The sequence below is a fragment of the Taudactylus pleione genome, unplaced genomic scaffold, assembly GCF_031769625.1.
Source record: "Taudactylus pleione unplaced genomic scaffold, aTauple2 ptg000198l, whole genome shotgun sequence".
In the NCBI taxonomy this organism is placed as follows: Eukaryota; Metazoa; Chordata; class Amphibia; order Anura; family Myobatrachidae; genus Taudactylus; species Taudactylus pleione.
In genome coordinates this window covers 9,688,047-9,707,277 of record NW_028284600.1, presented here as the reverse complement: position 1 = coordinate 9,707,277, position 19,231 = coordinate 9,688,047, and the positions used below count along the sequence as shown (strand labels likewise).

General features: G+C 44.4%; 1 protein-coding gene across 1 annotated transcript in view; it reads left to right on the top strand.

Annotated features, from left to right (window-relative positions):
* The window catches only part of LOC148518851 (alpha-2-macroglobulin-like), a 239,391-nt gene that overhangs the window by 132,141 nt on the left and 88,019 nt on the right, over positions 1–19,231 (top strand). Inside the window, exons 19-26 of the mRNA XM_088476973.1 lie at positions 1,566–1,692; positions 6,813–6,934; positions 7,056–7,113; positions 7,334–7,417; positions 12,522–12,698; positions 14,045–14,126; positions 16,879–17,035; positions 17,165–17,239. Coding sequence (XP_088333099.1) covers positions 1,566–1,692; positions 6,813–6,934; positions 7,056–7,113; positions 7,334–7,417; positions 12,522–12,698; positions 14,045–14,126; positions 16,879–17,035; positions 17,165–17,239 — 882 coding nt within the window. The remainder of the gene's footprint in view (positions 1–1,565; positions 1,693–6,812; positions 6,935–7,055; positions 7,114–7,333; positions 7,418–12,521; positions 12,699–14,044; positions 14,127–16,878; positions 17,036–17,164; positions 17,240–19,231) is intronic.

Below are 19,231 nucleotides of genomic sequence, written 5' to 3'. Positions count from 1 at the left end.
CTGTCTCCTTGTTGTGCTAATCTGTATTTGTTTTGAACATGCAAGAAAATATAACACTCTAAAAATTTCATTTATGAGCTGGAATTATGCAGTTGTGTAGCAGAAATGTAGTCTTTACCTTTACAGTATGTCCTTCGAGGTTGTGGTGTGAGATGTCGTCATTCATAATCTCGACATTAATAATGTCAACATGTGAATTTTGATGCTATCATTTTGTCAACATTAATACAATATATATATATATTTGCGCTAATAATACAAAAGATGATAGGTATGGTAAAATTTACATACTCATTACAATTAATTACCTATAAAAGATTTATTTATAATAATTGATCAGTCAAGTAAAATAATTTAGACATCACATATAACATCCATACATAGAAAGATATACATTCATTGTTAAAATAATTGTTATGAATTATCCTGCAAGAGATATCCAAATAGAAACTCAGTTTTATTATTACAGGAGGTGGATCTAAATTTTTCCAATAAATCCAATGTTGAAAAGACAATTGCTGTGTCCACACCTGTATCCGAGTATTCTCAAGTGAAACAAAATCTCATGTACTCCAGGAGATCGAATCTCACAGGAAGAGAGGAGGGGGCCCCGGACGGGGAGTGCACATGGGCCCCTTCCTCTCTTAAGACGCCCCTGAACATTGACCATGTTGACATTCATCATGTAGAAATGTTGACATGTTAGAATGTTGACATATTGTCCCTGGTGGCCCATCAGTGACTTTCCTGCTCCAGACAGCTTCAGCTGCTCCAGCGGTATCTTCTGGGTCTGGTGGTCATGTTAGTGACAGAGAAAGCTGAGCCGTTCAGGGGTGTGGTCTAAGTATGGGGGTGTGGCCACGCCTTCTTACAAAAAAAAGGACAAAAAAAGTATTTGCTCGCTGAACAATGGGACCGCTGTGAGCCCCTCAGTCAGGGGCAAATCCAGGGGGTGGAGGCACGGTCAGTGCAATCGTACTGCCCAACATGCAGCAGCTACCCTGGCCCCAGCACACAGCAGCCTGTCTTGAGCTGGGGAGTGAGGCTGCTGCCACTGACAGGTAAAAAGAGGGAGGAAGGGGAGCAGCGGTGGACTCAGGCCTCTATAACAAGCCTGAGCCCAGGTCATTAATATGCACCCACCCCCTCCTCTCCTGTTGGCACCACTGCCTCATACTCAATGCTGTCTTGCCATGCTAACCCATGCAGGTGTCCTGGGCACAACTAAACAAAAAAAAGTGCATAGTAAGAGTAAAAACTGCTTTTGCTTTCCTGCATGTTTTTCTCATCATTATGACCCTTAATTTATGTTTCTGTGACTTGTTGCAAAGTAAAATGTGGTTTTCCATGTCTCAGAGATATTTTATGCAGTTATTATTGTTTGTTCCAGCCAAATTGATTTTACACAGCATATACAGATCCTCACTTTGTTTCCTCTGAATCATGTACTTTTGTATCTTGTTTCATCAGTTTATGAATTTTCACACAGAATATATACCTCTGCCCAAATCTTAATTGCTGAAGTGGTACCTCTCACTGACGGATTCCTCTTTTACTGTTAATAGGTTAAAACTACCCTTCAACCCTCTGCACATTTAGAAGAGAGTCCATGTGCTGACTGTCAGTATAGCAGCTGTCTGTGTGCAGATGAAAGTAAAACTTTCTCCTGGAACTTGAAAGCTTCAAAACTGGGTAATACTCTATATTGCTCCTAAAGCTAGCAAGTAATGTGCTGTGGTATCCAGGGAGACTGTGGCAATCTGCCACAAGGGGGTATTTATCACAGCTTGGAGAGATAAAATGCTGAACCCGTTCGAATGAGATGCCAAGTGAAGCTAATCTTCTGTCATTTTGCAACATCTCTGCAGCTTTGGCAATGTTGACATTTGTAATTGCAGTGGATGGTCTCCCAGAACACGCTTCATCAGTCACTCACATATTACCCTCTTTGAAGTGCTTCCATCACCAAAATACGGCTAATTATTTCTCCACCGTATGCTTGCCATAACATTTCATGAGTTTAATTTCCACTTTTTCCAAGTTTAACACAAAATTCAATCACACATCGCTGACGTAATCAATCTTCCTCATCCGCCATGACAAAGCATATGAAGATCTTCCACTCGCTGTGACCACACAAAGTAGACTACGGCAGTCCAACTGCAGGTTCAGACACATCGAAGTATGAGCTTCACAATAACCAGCATAGTGTTGCCACGTCTAACTATTGGACAGGAAAACACAGGCAGTCTCATTACTTTTCAATCAGCCCTCGTAGATGAAGAAGAGGATGAAGTCATGGTCTTCTTCTGGTCCACCCCTTTCCACCTCCCATTAACCACCTCTTCAATCTCCCTCACATTAGACACTGTCCCCTCTGCATTCAAGCATGTAATTGTCTCCCCCATTCTTAAAAAACAACCCTTGATCCTAACACTTTCTGCGACTACTGCCCCATCTCTCTCCTTCAATTTGCTTGCATCTTTCTAGAGCGGATTGTCTACAGTAAATCCGCCTTACCAACTTTCTTTCCTCCCTTTCTAGTCTGGCTTCCTTTCTCTCCACTCCACTGAAACTGCCCTCACAAAAGTCAGTAATGATCTGCTTGCTGCCAAATCCAAGGCCACTACTCTCTGCTCATTCTTCTCAACCTCTCTGCTGATTTTGATACAGTGGATCACCCTCTCTTACAAATCCTTGATCTGCAGGATACTGTCCTCTCTTGGCTGTCTTCCTACCTGTCTGACCGCTCTTTCTCCATCTCCTATCATGACTCTACTTCACCCCCACTTCCAATGACAGTAGGTGCCCCCAAGGTTCTGTTCTGGGACCTCTCCTACTCTCCCTCTATACGGCCTCTCTAGGTGAGCTCATCAGCACTTTTGGCCTCCAATATCATCTCTATGCTGAAGACATTCAGATCTACCTCTCCTCCCCTGACTTCCCCCTCCCCTCTCTCCTCACTCTTATCTCCAAGTGTCTCTCTGTTATTTCTTTATGGCTATCCCAGTGCTTTCTTAAAGGTAGTAACAGCAGGGAGAGTGTCTCCGCACAGGCAGTTAAGTACATAAATTATAGTCAGAGCATAATAGTTAACAAAAAAAGTAGATAAGACACAATATGTGTCTCAAGTAAAGAATACCATCAAAATATAAAGCTGGTGGTGCTCCCCTAGAGTTTGGGTACAGTATTACAAAGGGAAAGAAGGAAAACTCTTTTTTTTCTGGGGCACAAACTTAATGACATCTGTTAAAAACAATTTTTATTATATTTCATTTTAAAATAATATACATAAATCATGAATTTTTGACATATAGAACATCTCACAAGAGAGAAATAAATGTTAACATATATTAATCATATAATTTCTCCAGGGCACTGGGCCTGATTCAGACCCGCTCGCTAGATGCGGCCGCTCGCTCCCAGCGTTTGGAAATTCAGCTAAGTGACGTCAAGGCAGGCGCTCGCATGGCAAGGTATAAGCACGCCCACTATGCATTGGCGAGCAATCACTTTGTGTTTTCAGACGCCCACTAGAATACATCATCTCCAGGAAGTATATACAACCATCAGTACATCGGGTTCCATCGGATCTGACCGTAGCGCTTGCGGTTGACTGTACCCTACCGCAAGCACTGCGAGCACTTCAGTGTATAATTCAACCTGGTGACGTGTACTATGACGCTGCCGGTGATTATGCACACCTCTGAAACGTCGTTGAAACACTCAGGCACACCTGCATCCGCAAGTCCACTCCCCCGTTACTACTGCCCTGCCGCTGTAACCACCCACAAATGGCTTCTCCTGTCACTCATTCCACTGGGTTGTCTTCGCAGGGCGCGTGAGCGCATCCTGATCGCTCGTACTAGATTGCGCACGTGCACTGCGAACTATACATGCGCACATTTCCAAACATCGCCAGCAACGAACGATCGCTTGCTAGCTGTCACGACCAGGGTTTCTCGGCATGGTGGTCGACGGGTATTATTTGTGAGGTCACTATGGTTGGGGGCGTCTGGCGGTGGTGCTGGTGTGTGGCGAGGGGCATTGGCTGTGCATGGTTCTGTGTGGGCATGCTGTCATGTTGGGCTGGTGAGGCCTGGCAGTGCTTCTGTTCCGTTTGGCATGGACGCCGCCATCTTGCCTCCAGCCGTGTGATTTGCTCGCCCAATCCTGGTTTGTCACATGCTCTCTCTGGCTAGTCACGGCACAGCACTTTCTATTTAGGGAGGTTCAGAGCCTCACTTCATTGCCAGTGCAACATGTTTCTTAGCATAGCTGAGAGAGAGTTCCCTGTGCTCACCACCTGTTACCTGTGAAACACTACCTGCCTGCCTGCCTGTCTGCTCCAACCCCGCTGGACTACCCTGCATCCTCCATTACCTTCCCCTTGCCTGAGTACCTGAGTCCTGCTGTTCACCCTGCACCTTGCCTCCACTGACACTCTGCTGGATATTTCTTCCTCAGTCTGCATTCTTCATTAATCAGTCACCACCTGGACAGTTCCCCTTGTCTGCCACTACCTGGACATTTTCTATTAACCAGTCACTACCTAGACATTTTCCATTGCCTGTCACTAACTGGACTTTTTCCTATTTGCCTCTCTACAGCTCCCAAGCGCACTTTAGTGCTATACCCGGACTTTCTGTTTTACCACATTCATGTCTGTTAAGCCACTCATTAAAAACTCCACATTTACTTTTAAACCTGCTTCAGTGTCTGCTCCTATTACCACCCCGGGTCCACAACAAAACCAGATGTCTGAATCAGTTCCACTGTTCTTATCAGTCATTAGCATTTATATACCCATTTGTCTCTGGAGATATTATCAGCGTGATCAATAAGTTGTCAGATGGCGAAATATAAATTTGTCAATATATTAGTGTACTTGATATTCCACAGCAAAAGTGCTTGCAAATAATAAACATTTCCTACATATTTCATGTGTTCATCATATTGTGCGTTTTACCATGTTGTTGAGGCAGACATATTTTGGAGCCCTCTCATACATTAAGGTAAAAAGAAAAGCATAGTCTAAAATAACTGCTCATCCAGAAGAGTGAAATTCTCCTGTTTATCATCTGCAAGGAAGCATCAAATGATAAATGAGTGCTCCCACTCCTAAGCGACAGTTATAATGGTAAGAAAAATACAGTGAGTCTCAGGGCCTGATTCAGACCCGCTCGCGAGCGCTATGCACTCGCAAGCGGGTCGATGGTGGCCAGTGCACATGCGCACAACGGAGCCGGCTCCGTCGTGCGCATGCGTGAGACCCGGATAACGACGGGCAATCCGTCGCTCCGGGTCTCGTACCAAAGGGGGCGTGCTGTCGATGTTGAGTGACAGCACGCCCCCTTTGGTGGGCGGGCCAGGGGAGTGGCTGCCCAAACGGAGGTGTTCGCATGTGAACGCCTCCGTTTGGGGCCGGCCCCATTGACATCACAAGTGATGTCAGTGGGAGAGATTTCGGCTCTGTTTGAGCCAAAATCTCTCTTGGGCTTGCGGCAACGAGACCCTACCACAAGGGTCTCGTCGCAAGCCCGATGGTCGCGATGGTCTTGACCATGGCGACCATCTTCCTGGCCACTTGCTATAGCTGTGGGTGGTCACCGACAGCTATGCGAGCGGCCAGGAGGCCGCTCTAAAAAACCAGAAGGCCGGCCCTGATTCAGAGCAAGCGCTCTGTCAGAGCATCCGGCTCTGAATCAGGTCCTCAGTCTCAGGTATTTAAGAAAAGAGAGAGCTGATAGAATCATGCATCTGCAATCAAATCTCTAGCTTCTGGTGTGCATGCAGAGGAGATAAGATGACAGTACATTAGAGGACTCCACAATTTAATGAGTGCTTCTGCTGTCGGTAAAACTGTATCTGGCTCCTACAGATCAGTACCAGTGAGAGTGCAAAATAAAGAATACCTTTATCTAAAAAATCTAAGAAAAGAGAGGGGTAATTACACCGCTAAAGGGTGTGCACTCCTCTTGCCTCTAATTTAAAAGAATCACTGCAATTCTGTAGGACGAATTGTAGCACATCACTTATTATTAAGTGTGGTTAATTGCACTTTTGTGATAATCCGGGTGTGTATATATTCAACACCAGGTGTTTTGAACGTGTTTCAATATCCTTTCGTTGTAGCAATATAATTGCATAAATATATATTCAACAAGACACAGTATCCAGAGGTCTCAAAAACATGTAACATGTCTAAGACTGAGCTGATCATTTTCCCAACCTCCCACATGACCTCACCTTCCACAATTTCATTATCTATTGGCAGCACAATCATGTCCTCTAGCATTTTATTTCATCTGATTACATTTTTTTTTAAAAAGAAAGTCACCATATTGCCTATTGCTTGGTGCTCAGTACTGTGAGCCATCCTCCCCACCACCACCACCTCCATCACTACCTCCAAATTGCTCATGCGCGGATCGGACCAATATATATCAGGCGGATCGCATAGTGTGTATGAACGATCGTGCGTGCCCACAAAGTGCCGCACAGCAGATTGGACGTTGAGATAAATAATGTTATGCTGCAAAATGCAGTATGGAATGGTATATTGCGCCATCATCCGCTGCATTGTGCAGTCTGTGCGACGTATCGTGCCATCACCTTCTGTGGTCATTGGGTACACACATCATTTACTGTGTACCCAGCTTTACTTTCATTTCAAAGATCGTGCTACTGTAGATACATCACAGAAGCTGATCGGTTGCTTTGGCCATCTTCTCAGCTTTAACTTTCTCCAAGCCTTGATACATTTCCCCATGTTTCTTTTTTCTACCTCATTACTAACTATGTATTCCTAGGAGAGGTACATGTCACAGTAAGGACAGAGGTTGTGGATACACAAGAGTTATGCCACAATAAGGTGCCAGTTGTTCCAAAAGAAAGAAGTGTTGACACAGTGGTTAAGCCCCTGCTGGTTCAGGTCAGTTTACTTGTTTTAAACTATTACAACCTAAAAGATAAGTGCATATGTCACTACCATATATTTAAGAAGGAACTTGTTACATACACAGTGTTTTCATGTATTTATTCTCTATTCTCAGCCCGGAGGTGTCCTGGTGGAGAAGTCTTACAGTACTTTGTTCTGCAGCCAAGAGGAAGGTGAGGAAATACTGTATTGTTACGGTAAAGTAGGTGTGTGTGGCCCAATACACATAAAATACAAATACTGTTTATAAAAGCACTGTCTCACAGCTGAGGAACTAGGTGACCCCAGCGTGATTAAACATCAGATGACCAGGACGTGTCCAATTTCCACAATCTAGTTGGTCATACAATTACTAGTAATAAAAGAGTCACACTAATTCCGTGTTTGTTCTAGGTTATTCTAAGAAAGAAGAGATCTTACTGAAGGTGCCTGAAAACATTATAAATGACTCTGAGATGGCTCATATCACAGTCACTGGTAAGAATCCCCTCACAGACTCCAGCACACATCATAGTTGTTTGATCTGTATGAACACTTGCAATTGTTTCTAAATCTATAATAGTATAAACCGTCTACATTCTGAAATATATTAGTACTCTGTGATGTTTGTAGCTGCATACAGTCGTTTGTTTTTATGATAATATGTACTAGGGATGTGCGCCAACCCCCGTGTTTTGGTTTTAGTTGGAATCTGTATCTCCTTCAAGGTTTTGGATCTGGATTTGGTCTTGCAAAACCACCCTCAAGTGTTTTGGTTTTGGATCTGTGTTTTGTTTTGTTTTTAAATAGATAAAAAGCTTTAAAAAAGCCAAAATCATTTCATTTATGCAATCCAAAACCAAAAATTCGGATTTAAAATCCGGAATCCGAACCACAAAAAGATCAGAACCACAACCCGGAGTTACCCCGATCTTCTCAGGAGATCAATACTGCAACTCGTATTTACCCGGATTCACGAAATTAGGGTGGATTCGGATTTCTGGAGAACCGAACCGCACAGCTCTAATATGTACACACAAATCTGTTGAGGACACACATGTTTTTGAATACATGGAAAAATGTGTTTCATTTTGTACAACTTTGGAGTCTTTTATTGGGCATTTTAGATGTTGAAGATATACGGTAGCTCATGTAAACTGGTAGCATGTTACATGTATACTACAAAACTAAATTATAAAGTTTATCACAACTGTTGAATAAGAGTTTGGGTCCAAAATGCAACAACTTATTGGACCATCGCAGATAACAACTTTAAAAGAAAGATACACTGCTGTAAATATTTTATGTACATGTGATGTACTGACTGGTTTGTACAGTGCTGCACCACTAGCACCAGGTTCAGGTGTGTTCGGATTGCTTCGGTGGCCGATTTCCCCGTGTTCAGATAGGACACACCGTGACAGAGAGGCAAGCCTGAATTCCCCTTTTGCAGACACAATGACCAGTCAGGAGGGAAGGTGCAACGCTGTTTTATTATTTGTCAATATTTAACAACAAATGACAGGAGATATTTACCATATACAGATGGAATGAAATTAATTACACTATTCAATGACAAGGTATTTATGTATTACCTCCCCGTCATCTACCGGTGACCCCAGCTGGCAAGCATGTGAAACCAACAAGAACCACAATTCCTGCAGAACTTTACTTTACCAAAAAAATGAGAGACCTAAATATGAAACCTGCTGGTCTAGCTTGAATCAATGGTGCTCCGTCAGTCTATAGCTTTGAAATACAGTCTGGGTTAACGCTCCCTTTTTGCTGACAAAAACATGGGAAAAACACATGCAGGTTAGGCTTATATCAGTAGTGCACCAGCAACCCATAGTTTAAAAATACAGTCTGTGCTAACACTCCCTTTTTGCTGAGGAATAACGTGGGAAAAAAATACATGAAGGTTAGGCTTGTACTTGTAGTTCTCCAGCTGTAATGGCTAACAGTTCATGCAAAGTAAATGGCCCAAGCTCAATAAAGCACATGCAAGTTAGGCTGGTACTTGTAGTTCTCCGGCTGTAATGGCTAACAGTTCATGCAGAGTAAATGGCCCAAGCTCAATAAAGCACCTGCAAGTTAGGCTGGTACTTGTAGTTCTCCAGCTGTAACGGCTAACAGTCTATGCAGAGTAAGTGGCCCAATCACAATATTGCACATGCAGGTTAAACTGGCACTTGTAGTACTCCAGCTGTAACGGCTAACAGTTCACGCAGAGTAAATGGCCCAAGCACAATAATGTAACTTCAAGTTAGGCTGGTACTTGTAGTTCTCCAGCTGTAACGGCTAACAGTTCACGCAGAGTAAATGGCCCAAGCACAATAATGCAACTGCAAGTTAGGCTGGTACTTGTAGTTCTCCAGCTGTAACGGCTAATAGTTCATGCAGAGTAAATGGCCCAAGCTCAATATTGCAACTTTTACTACCAGAATTGCCAGCCAGGGTTACACAGGGCTAAATAAACAAGTAATGTACATTACATCACGGGAATTGCCAAAGCAACAGATTCACAGTAAGCATGCACCTTTTGCTAATGAGATGAAAGCACAAGTAAAGATTCAAACATTTCATACAAGCAATATATTAATCAGCATTTACAATAATAACACAGCGAGCAGTGAACAGCTTTACAGAGTGCTATAACAGATAAAGGGCCACGGAAGGCCACTATCAACCACTTTAGCTAACACATGAGTCAAACAGTAAACAGAGCCTAAATACATATCACATGGCATTACATTTACTTTAAAGATAGACATAAAATACTTTGTACATCACCCACAGTGGCATCGGACATGAGCCGACACCCATAAGGCACGTCCCCTCCTGGACATGAGCCAGTCGTTCACAGGAAAGTAGATGACCACCAATGCAATACTTGGGGAAAAGAGGGGGTGACCTATCTTTTACTTCCCCCCCTATTTCATCACTACACACACTTTACCTAATTTAAAACACTATGACCCCTTTCTATACCCAGTTGTGTGGGAGACTAACTCCCAGTCCTAGCTTTTACACAAAACCTAGTCTCCCAGCCTAATCATGGTTAGCCACAAGGTAAAGGATAATGCAATAGACTCAGGGGACCCAGATAGGAAAGGTGTACAGAGGAGCAGGGCCTTAATGGAGGGAAGATAGGAGCTGTGGAGGGACAGAGTATAGGGAAGTTCTGGTATGATCTCACCCCTGGCAGTAGCTATTCAGCCTCCTCCGATGTCCAGGGCAACTCTGGGATGCACAGCACCGCACCAGAGCTCCCAGCTGCAGACCTCCGGCAGGTATTTTACAAGGAGCAACAGGTGCAAAATCTCTTTCCACAGGGGCTCTGTCCAGCAAACACACACAGCAGCAGAAGGGGTCCTGAAGCATTCTTCCTCTGGGGCTGTCTTTTCTTCTGCCTGTGCGGGTGCCAGCAGGGTTTTCTTCTCTGGCAGGACCTTTTCCTCAGCTGGGGCTTCATCCGCGACGATGGAGCGATTAGAGCTCCTTCCCAGGCAGCTCTTCTTCTCTCCCAGCATGCGCAGACTACCATATGCAGTGACTCCTGATAACAGGCACTTAGGGAGGCAGTCCTTTATTCAGAGGGGGCTTCTTCCAAAGCAGGGTGCTCTATGCAAATCCCCATCCTCCAGGGACCCACATCCAGCATCAGAGCACCTCCCCTGGCAGATTGGATAGGTAGCCTTCCGGGCCAATGTAAAGTCTGGTTAATTGTAGTCCAGGGCAACATTAAAGTTATAGCATCCTTATTTTTACAGCTCCAAGGGCAGTCTACTGATTCCTTACAGACAGCATACCAGGTGCAGTATTTGTAATCCAGGATAAATGAGAGGGGTTACTGTACTTCTATTTTATAAATCCAGGGGCACTCCACAGACAAATCCTCCCTGACTCCTTACAGACAATCATTCTTCAGAAATTCTCCCCTCACTCAGCACTGACAGCCTGAGGAGGGTAATATATAAACTTTCCCTCACTCTCCTCCCTGTCTGTCCGGCATCTATGAGTGGACAGAGGGGACTCAGCAACAGGCCGCCTACAGGGATCTCTGCCTGGACACCCAGGCTACCAATCAATGGGGCAGGATTTTCCCTCCTAAAATGGGTCGCTGACCAAGGGGCACTTTCTACCTCCCTGTCTGCACATGCTCAGTGGGGTTCAGGGAGAGCAAGGTCAGTCAAAGTTCACTATACCTGCCTATTATGTGGAATGGGGCTGCAGTATATCTATGTGTACATACATAAAAAAAATATTGGGGGATCCCTATTTGAGAACAAACTTGGGGGTACCACATACAGTTATTTTTAGAGCGCACACCCATTCTGCTGCACTTTAAAGATTATGGCCCTCATTCAGAGCCACTCGCTAGCGGCAGTACGCTCGTTCCGAGCGATGTTCGCACATCTGCGCATGCGTACGGTTTTTAGTACGCATGCGCGAACCAGTCAGTGCGGACGAAAATCATTTGTACGCAATATAGCGAGTGCCTGCTATTTTGAGTGACAGAATGAGGCGTATGTGGGTGGTAACAGGGGAAGGTGCTTGAAAACGGGGAGTGGAGATCCGATCGCAGGCGTGCTTAAAGGTCAAAACGGGCGTTTTATGGGTGTGCATAATTAATATAGCAGCGTCAATGACCACGTCACTTGGTTTTTTTTAACTCAGAACTGCTCGCAAAATAGCGGTTGAAAAAACCAACCACAAGAATAGCGAGCAGTTCATATCCTGTTCGATGTACTCGATTAATCTAACAAATAGCGGACATGACGCATGGTGCGAGCGGCCAGGGGGCGTTTTTAAGAAATAAAAGAGCGTATGTGTTGCTCGCTCGTTCAGACTTAGAGGTGTGAACAGACTGCATTGTGCGAACGGATCATTTGCATAGCCACCCCTGGTTTTTGAACGAACGAACGCAAATAGCGAACGGCTCTGAATGAGGGCCTATATTTGGTCATTTACATCAGTCCCTACCACAGTGGAGACATCAGTGCTGTGAGGCTAACCACTATGCCAACTGTGTCCCTGATAGTAGTAAATCCTTTTTGGTTCAGATTTCATACAAATATAGCTAATTTCTAGGGCTCAAATTATCATTGATGTCAGTGGGGGCCTTGAAAATGAACATTCTTTATGATTGCGTATATTAAAATGTAGCTGCCTCCATCACTTTCTATAAGTGCAGTTAGAAAAGACTGGGGGGTAAATTTACTAAAGTGAGAGTTTTTAGAAGTGAGTTTTAAAAGTGACGTTGCCCATAGCAACCAATCAGATTCTAGCTATTATCTTCTAGAAGGTGCTACAGTAGTTACATTTTAAGTAGAATCTGATTGGTTGCTATGGGCAACATCACTTTTAAAACTCACTTCTAAAAATTCTCACTTTAGTAAATTTACCCCTGGTTGTATTACAGTAGCTGTGAAAGGATGTGGGCCTTTAGAATTGGGCATGTACTGTATAGTGTGAAGGAACAGCTTACCTGGAATTCAGAGTGGACAGTCTTTTTAAATACTGTATTATTTCCAATACATACTGTAATAAAAGTTTTCCTTGCATAAAACTGATTGAACATTCTCTCTGATTCCAACAGGAGATGTGATGGGCACAGTTTTGCAGAACATGGACAATCTCCTGGCCAGGCCATATGGGTGTGGGGAGCAGAATATGATGCGCTTTGCACCAAATATCTTCACTTTGGAATATTTGGAGAAGACTCATCAGCTAACTACTGAGGTTAAGAACAGAGCCATCAAGTTTCTTCAGACTGGTGAGAGATATGTTGTTATTTATGATTACCAGCATACTGTACTTTGCCTCTTTCTTAAAAGATGTATTACTCTGGAGCTTAATGATCATTTTTAGAAAGATCACTTGTTTTTGAATCAAACCCACAAAGTATCTAATGCATAGAAAAAGTTTCTTAAAAGTTAAAAAAGATGGATCTATTCAATCCGAATGCTCCAGTGGTTCAGCACAGTACTTCTCTATACTACCAAGGCTAGCATGGGTAAAATGGGTTGGGTATGGGATGCCGGCAGTCGGGATTCCAGCGGTCAGAAACCCGATGCCGGCATTCCGACATGGTTAGCATACCGACACTTGTTGGTCGGCATCCTAACCCTCGCCCTCTCCCTACCCCAACCCTAACTTTCCCTCTTAGGTGCCTAACCCTAACCTGCCCCCTAGTGCCTGAACCTAACCTCACCATCCCTGCACCCTAAACCTAACCCTCCCCCTTAGTGCTAAACCCTATCTCTCCCCCTAGTGCGTAACCCTGACCCCTAACCCTCCCCACACCCTGCTACTTATATTCTGTATCCCAGCCGTCGGAATTCTGGCCAGCGTTGGAATTTCCAGTGCTGAACGTATCCTTCTACTGTAGCTGTGTAACTCATGTCAGTTGCATAAATTAGAAATTCACAAGTCCATCGTATCAACAACTAGTCGCCTGTATGACACATGTACTGAGGTGTACGCCAAATGGAGGTTTGCACCCTCCTGCTGTATCCGGAGCTGGCCCTACTATTCCCCTGTGACCCCCACCCCATAACCACATTTTTAGGGATCAGGATGAGAGAGTTGGGATGGGGGGCAGAAATGTGAGAGACAGACGGAGAGGGAGGACAGAGGTGACAGATATACAGAATGGAAGAAAGAGATGAGAGAGATGGGAGGGTGGCCAGAAATGAGAGGCCGATGGACAGAGCTAGCGACCCAGCGAATGATGGGTCTGAGTTTGTAATGTAGTTTACATGTTGGTGTGTGAAGTTTTAACAGGAGAGAAATTTCAGTTATCAGAATAGTTACTGTATATATATAATTTATTTAAAAAATAGTCGTTGCTGCTCACCATCTCCAGATGGGGTGCACGGAAAAAAAAAAGGGAGATTATCCCCTAGTACAAACAATAGTAGGAACCAGCACTCCCCAGTCATTGGTTGAAACAATATATACAGTTTTAATCCCAGGATTCAGTCTTTACAGACTTTTCTTTTTTACATTCATTTCATGGGTTATCATTATTCACATTATGGCTGCAATAGAAAGAAAAGCCTGATTATGTAGCATTGTACAATTGACAAAGAACTAATCCATGTGTGTTCTATATATCAGGGTATCAGAGACAGCTGAAATACAAGCTAGGTGATGGATCATACAGCGCATTCGGGAAACGAGATCAGAGCGGAAACACGTGGTAAATAATTTAGCTATAATGTTATGTAAGAAAACAAAGCAGTAATTCACCTGATAAATGTCCAAAAGTATTCTCATAAAACTACAATACATCAAAGGAATACTGTGCTATGTGTTTAATGTATATTGCATATAAAGGTTCCTCAAAACAGCTCAAAACAAATATGGGACTGTAGGATAAGTAACAAGGATTTTGTCAAGTGACAGAAAGAAATGTTCCTTTTTTTGACTGCTCCCTCCCTATATTATGTCTCACGTCTGTGCCTCCTTCATCTGGGTGCGGTCATAATGGGATGTAATCGGGAAGCCGGCTGACATTATACCGACAGCCGGCTTCCCGACTGTCATATGCTGGCGAGGGTGAAATGACCGGCATTTAGATGTAGATGCTGCTCATTTTACCGACTACGGGAGACCAGTGCCCGGCATCCCGATCGTAGGGACGCCGGGCGCCGCGAGCAGACAGCCGCGGGGGGGAGGGTTAGCTTTAGGGCTCCTGGGGAGGACTTAGGGTTAGGCACTCCCCCGTGAGGTTAGGGTTAGGCTAGGGGGAGGGAGGGTTAGGGTTAGGCACCCACGGGAGGATGTTAGGGTTAGGCACCCCCCCGGGGGACTTAGGTTTAGGCAGTGGGGAAGGGGGGGGTTAGGTTTAGGCACTTGGAGGGGGGATTAGGGTTAGGCACTTGGGCGGGGAGGTTAGGGTTAGGCACCCCTAAGGGAGGGTTAGGGGCGTAGGTTAGGTTAGTTAGTACTTACCTGGGGACGATCGGGATTTCCAGCACTGTCGGGCTACCGCTGCCAGGATCTGTTCCTCTGTCGGCCTGACGCTGCCGGGATTCAAACTGACGGCCATGCGGCCGGTGGTATTACATACTGATTTTGTCATAATAACCCTGACCATAGGGATAACAGCATTTATGCCGATGCCAGAATCCTGACACTTGTCAGAATATCGGTGCCAGCATTCTGACCGCCGGGATTCTGAAGTATTGTGGTTAGAGGGAGAGTTAGGGTTAGGTTTTAGGTTAGGCACTAGGGGGAGGGTTAGGGTCTGGCACTAAGGGGGTAGGGTTAGGTTTAGGGTGCGGGGAGGAGGAGGTTAGGTTTAGGCACTAGGGGAGGTTAGTTTTAGGCACCGAGGAGGGAGGGTTAGGGGTAGGGAGAAGGGGAGGGTTAGGATACCAACCAACAGGTGACGGTATCCTAAACATGCCGGGATACCGGCTTCAGGATTCTGACCGCCAGGATCACGAGAACTGGCATCCCATACCAAACACCTTCATCTATCTCATATGTATTAGTTGTATCCTCTTCTGAATCAGGCCCTGCCTTGCTAATAACATTGTTTGGCACTTACTGTAATATGTATGAATTGTGTACGGTTTTCTCATATTTTCTTAATTTCATTCTTCGGACCCTCTCCCCTTTCTGCATCTTCTCCTGGACCTATCTCTCTCCCCCCTACCCCATCTCAGTCACAATAGCTCTCCTCTACTAATTTTTCTGTTGATTCCTTGTTCTCTGCCTTCCGTTTGCTATCATCTCCTGTTGGTTTCTCTTCATTGCCAGGTGCCAGGAAGCTTTGAGCTGGGCTGCAGGCTCATCTTGAGGATGCTGAGCACATCTTTAAGTATTTTTATGCAACCATGGCACCCCCACGAACTTGTGCCCTGAAATGCAGAACCATTCACACTGCTACTGATATGACCCCACCATTCAGTCACAGGAAAAACGGGGTTGTCAATGTGCGAAAAATGTACTGTCATGAAAAAATTGAGGCGCTGATTCTGAGGTGGGAGCAAAGCAAATAAGAGCAAGTAACTTTGCACCTTTGTAAAACCCTGCTGCACTGCAAGTGGGGTAGATGTAATATGTGCAAAGAGATTTGGGAGGGGTGTGTCCAAACTCAAATCAAAATTGCAGTGTAAAATTAAAGCTGTCCACCATTTGTGGCTTACATGCAAAAGCAGCCAGTATTCACCATGCCCGGGTTTACATCTTCAAGCTATTAAGTTTTATTATGTGATGTCGTCCAAATCCATCCAGTGGAAGGCACAGAAGAGGCTTCCTGGGTCAAAGTTCTGCCCGGTGCACTCCATCGTAAGGTCTGACCAGGACCCCGACCACTTCATTAGGCATCGCAGACCAACTGGCACTCCACTGTGAAGTTTTCATTCAAATCCAACCAACGGAAGGCCCAGAACAGGCTCCCAGGTCAAAGTTCTGCACAGCGTACACCGACGGGAGGCCTGACCGGGACCTCAACCTCCTAGTATGTCTTCTGGGATCCAAAGTTACCACTCTGTGAAGTTTTCATCCAAATTATGTGGTGATATATATATATATATATATATATATATATATATATGCACCTCTTGCATTGCCGCATGGTTTTGTCACCATGGAGTGTTATTGGATTTTTTTGCTTTTCTCTCACTTCAGAATCTGGCCCATAATGTGCACCTACGAGTAATAAAAGGGAGGTTAAAGTCACCTTAAAATCAGTATATTAGACACAGTAGTTTGACATTTTGTAAAGTGATTGTATAGGGTTGTGATTCTTTCTTTTACAGTCCCTATACTTTGTTGTAGGCTCTGCTTCTGCTTTTGCTCCATGGTAAATATTGCAATAGATCCATCAGTACCTCATTATGATATTACCAGCTCTTATTAACGGTTAACAATTTGAATAATACACTATTCATTTTATTTCTCTGTTGTCCTGGTCCTTCTCTTTTCCCTGACATTTCCAGGCTGACAGCTTTAGTAGTGAAGTCCTTTAGTAATGCTGGGCCGTACATCTTCATAGATGACAACCATCTGAAACATTCATTGGCCTGGCTTAAACAGAACAGCAAGCAGAACGGCTGCTTCCATAATGTGGGGCAAATTATCAATACTGAAATGAAGGTATACTAAATACATTGTATGTTTAAAAATAAATAAACATGTATCTTTGTGTCATACTTGATGCTAATAATTGCCACTAACTAATCATTAAAAAAATTGTCCATTCTTTAATGCTTTGTTTTTATACAGGGAAGAGTGGAGGATGACCTTTCCCTATCTGCATATGTAACAATAGCGCTGTTGGAGGCAGGTGTATCTACTAAGGTAAGAACCCAAAGCAACTAGTTTTTGCTTACTGCCCAGAAAAGCCCATTTAACTGATAGTGCACTCCATCAATGGACGGATTATTATTACCAGTTATTTATATAGAGCACACATATTCCGCAGCGCTTTACAGAGCATATTTGGCCAGTCACATCAACGGATAAATCCATACACAGTAGTGAACACTTTCTGTGCGTGTATGTGCAGATGGCGATGTCTTACTTTGGTGCATGTGCAGTACGCTGAAGTCCGTGGGATCCATCCACATTTCCACTTGTGTTCAACTCAGGAAAACAATGAAGTAGGGATAAAGGCCCTCATTCAGACCCACTCGCGAGCGGCTGTCCGCTCGCAAGTGGGTCGATGGGCTGCACTGCGCATGCGCACGACGGAGGGAGCTCCGTCATGCGCATGTGCGAGACGCGACGAGCGAAGGACTTTCCTTCGCTCGGAGGGGGCGTGCTGTCGATGTTGACTGACAGCACGCCCCCTTTGGCGGGCGTGCCGGGGGCGTGCCTGCCAGACGGAGGCGGTCCCAAGGGAACGCCTACCGTCTGAAGCCGGCCCCACTGACATCACTATTGATGTCAGTGGGAGTGATTTTGGCTCTGATAGAGCCAAAATCACTCCTGGCCTTGCGGTTGAAAAACTCAACCGCAGGCTGTTGCTCGCAGTTTCGATGGTCGCGATGGTCAAGACCATCGCGACCATCATCCTGCACGCTCGTATATGCTGTGGGTGGTGACCCACAGCTTTACGGGCGTCCAGGAGGACGCTCCATTTTAATGGAGGTGGGCCCTGATTCAGAGCGAGCGCTCTGGTCAGAGCGTCCGGCTCTGAATCAGGGCCAAAGTCAATAGGAAGACAATTACAACTACCTTGCTAAAGGTAGAGAGAGGGATTCCTACCAGATGACATCAGGTCTTTTGTTCATCAAGGACCAAAAGATCCCAAAGCAGCATTACGAGGAGCTACAGACTTTCCAGGGACACATTACACCATTGAAAGGACAGATACATGCTGACACCATACACACTGCAGTGTCAACCACATTATTAAAATACTTATCTGGAGTCGTGGCTTGGTGAAAGCTAGCTTCTTCTCCTTTTAACTGCACTGATTAAAACACTTATCTGCCATACAAGTACTTTATCTGTAGTATAAACTAGGAATTCCCAAATTACAGGAGCCCATGCTAAAAACATTCAGCGGTAAAAAACTACTTTTATTTATTTAGCTGAAATCCAGAGAAACACTTAAGTATAACAGGAGATAAGCAACCACCATAATATATGCAGAGAAAAGTTCTGCTTACCTGTCTAGAAGTATAAGGAGTTAAGCAGTTTGTTGTCAGGCATTCCTAGATTGGTGCGCAACATGGTAAACAATGTTAGACACAGATGACACTAAAGGGTAACCCAGTAACAAGTCTAAGTTCCAGTACGTAGCAAGGCAAACAATGGCAGACAGGCATGAGGCAAAGTGTAGTTGAATAACAAGTAAACATCAGTGGAAGTGCACATAGACAGTCAACAATGAGCCAGAAGTCAAAAGCCAGAATCATCTTTCAAATAATGTGGTCTGTGCACAGTTGCAGGAACACATGGCAATCACCCAGCACTGACTGCTAGGTGATGTTCCATTTTGAAGTACTAGGCAGTGGATATTCGAGCAGAGAAAGATTGAATGGCTGTGCATTTGGTTTCCAACAATGCTATGACCTGGAAGCTTGTGTCAACATGTGGGTAAAGTCTCTGAAAGCCTGAGAACTCTACTTACCAGCCAATTTACCACATTAACTGGCACATACTTTAAATGTGCTCCAGGACATTGCAACTAATAGAGCTGACTACAACACAGACACTTTGCTAAGTTAGTAACAGTACGGTGCAAGACTCCCAAAGGTTGAAATTTGCTGAATTTAAACTCTTACTGTAAGTGAGATTGAGTATAGGATTGTTAGAGAAAATTGTTTAGAGATGTTTGAACTT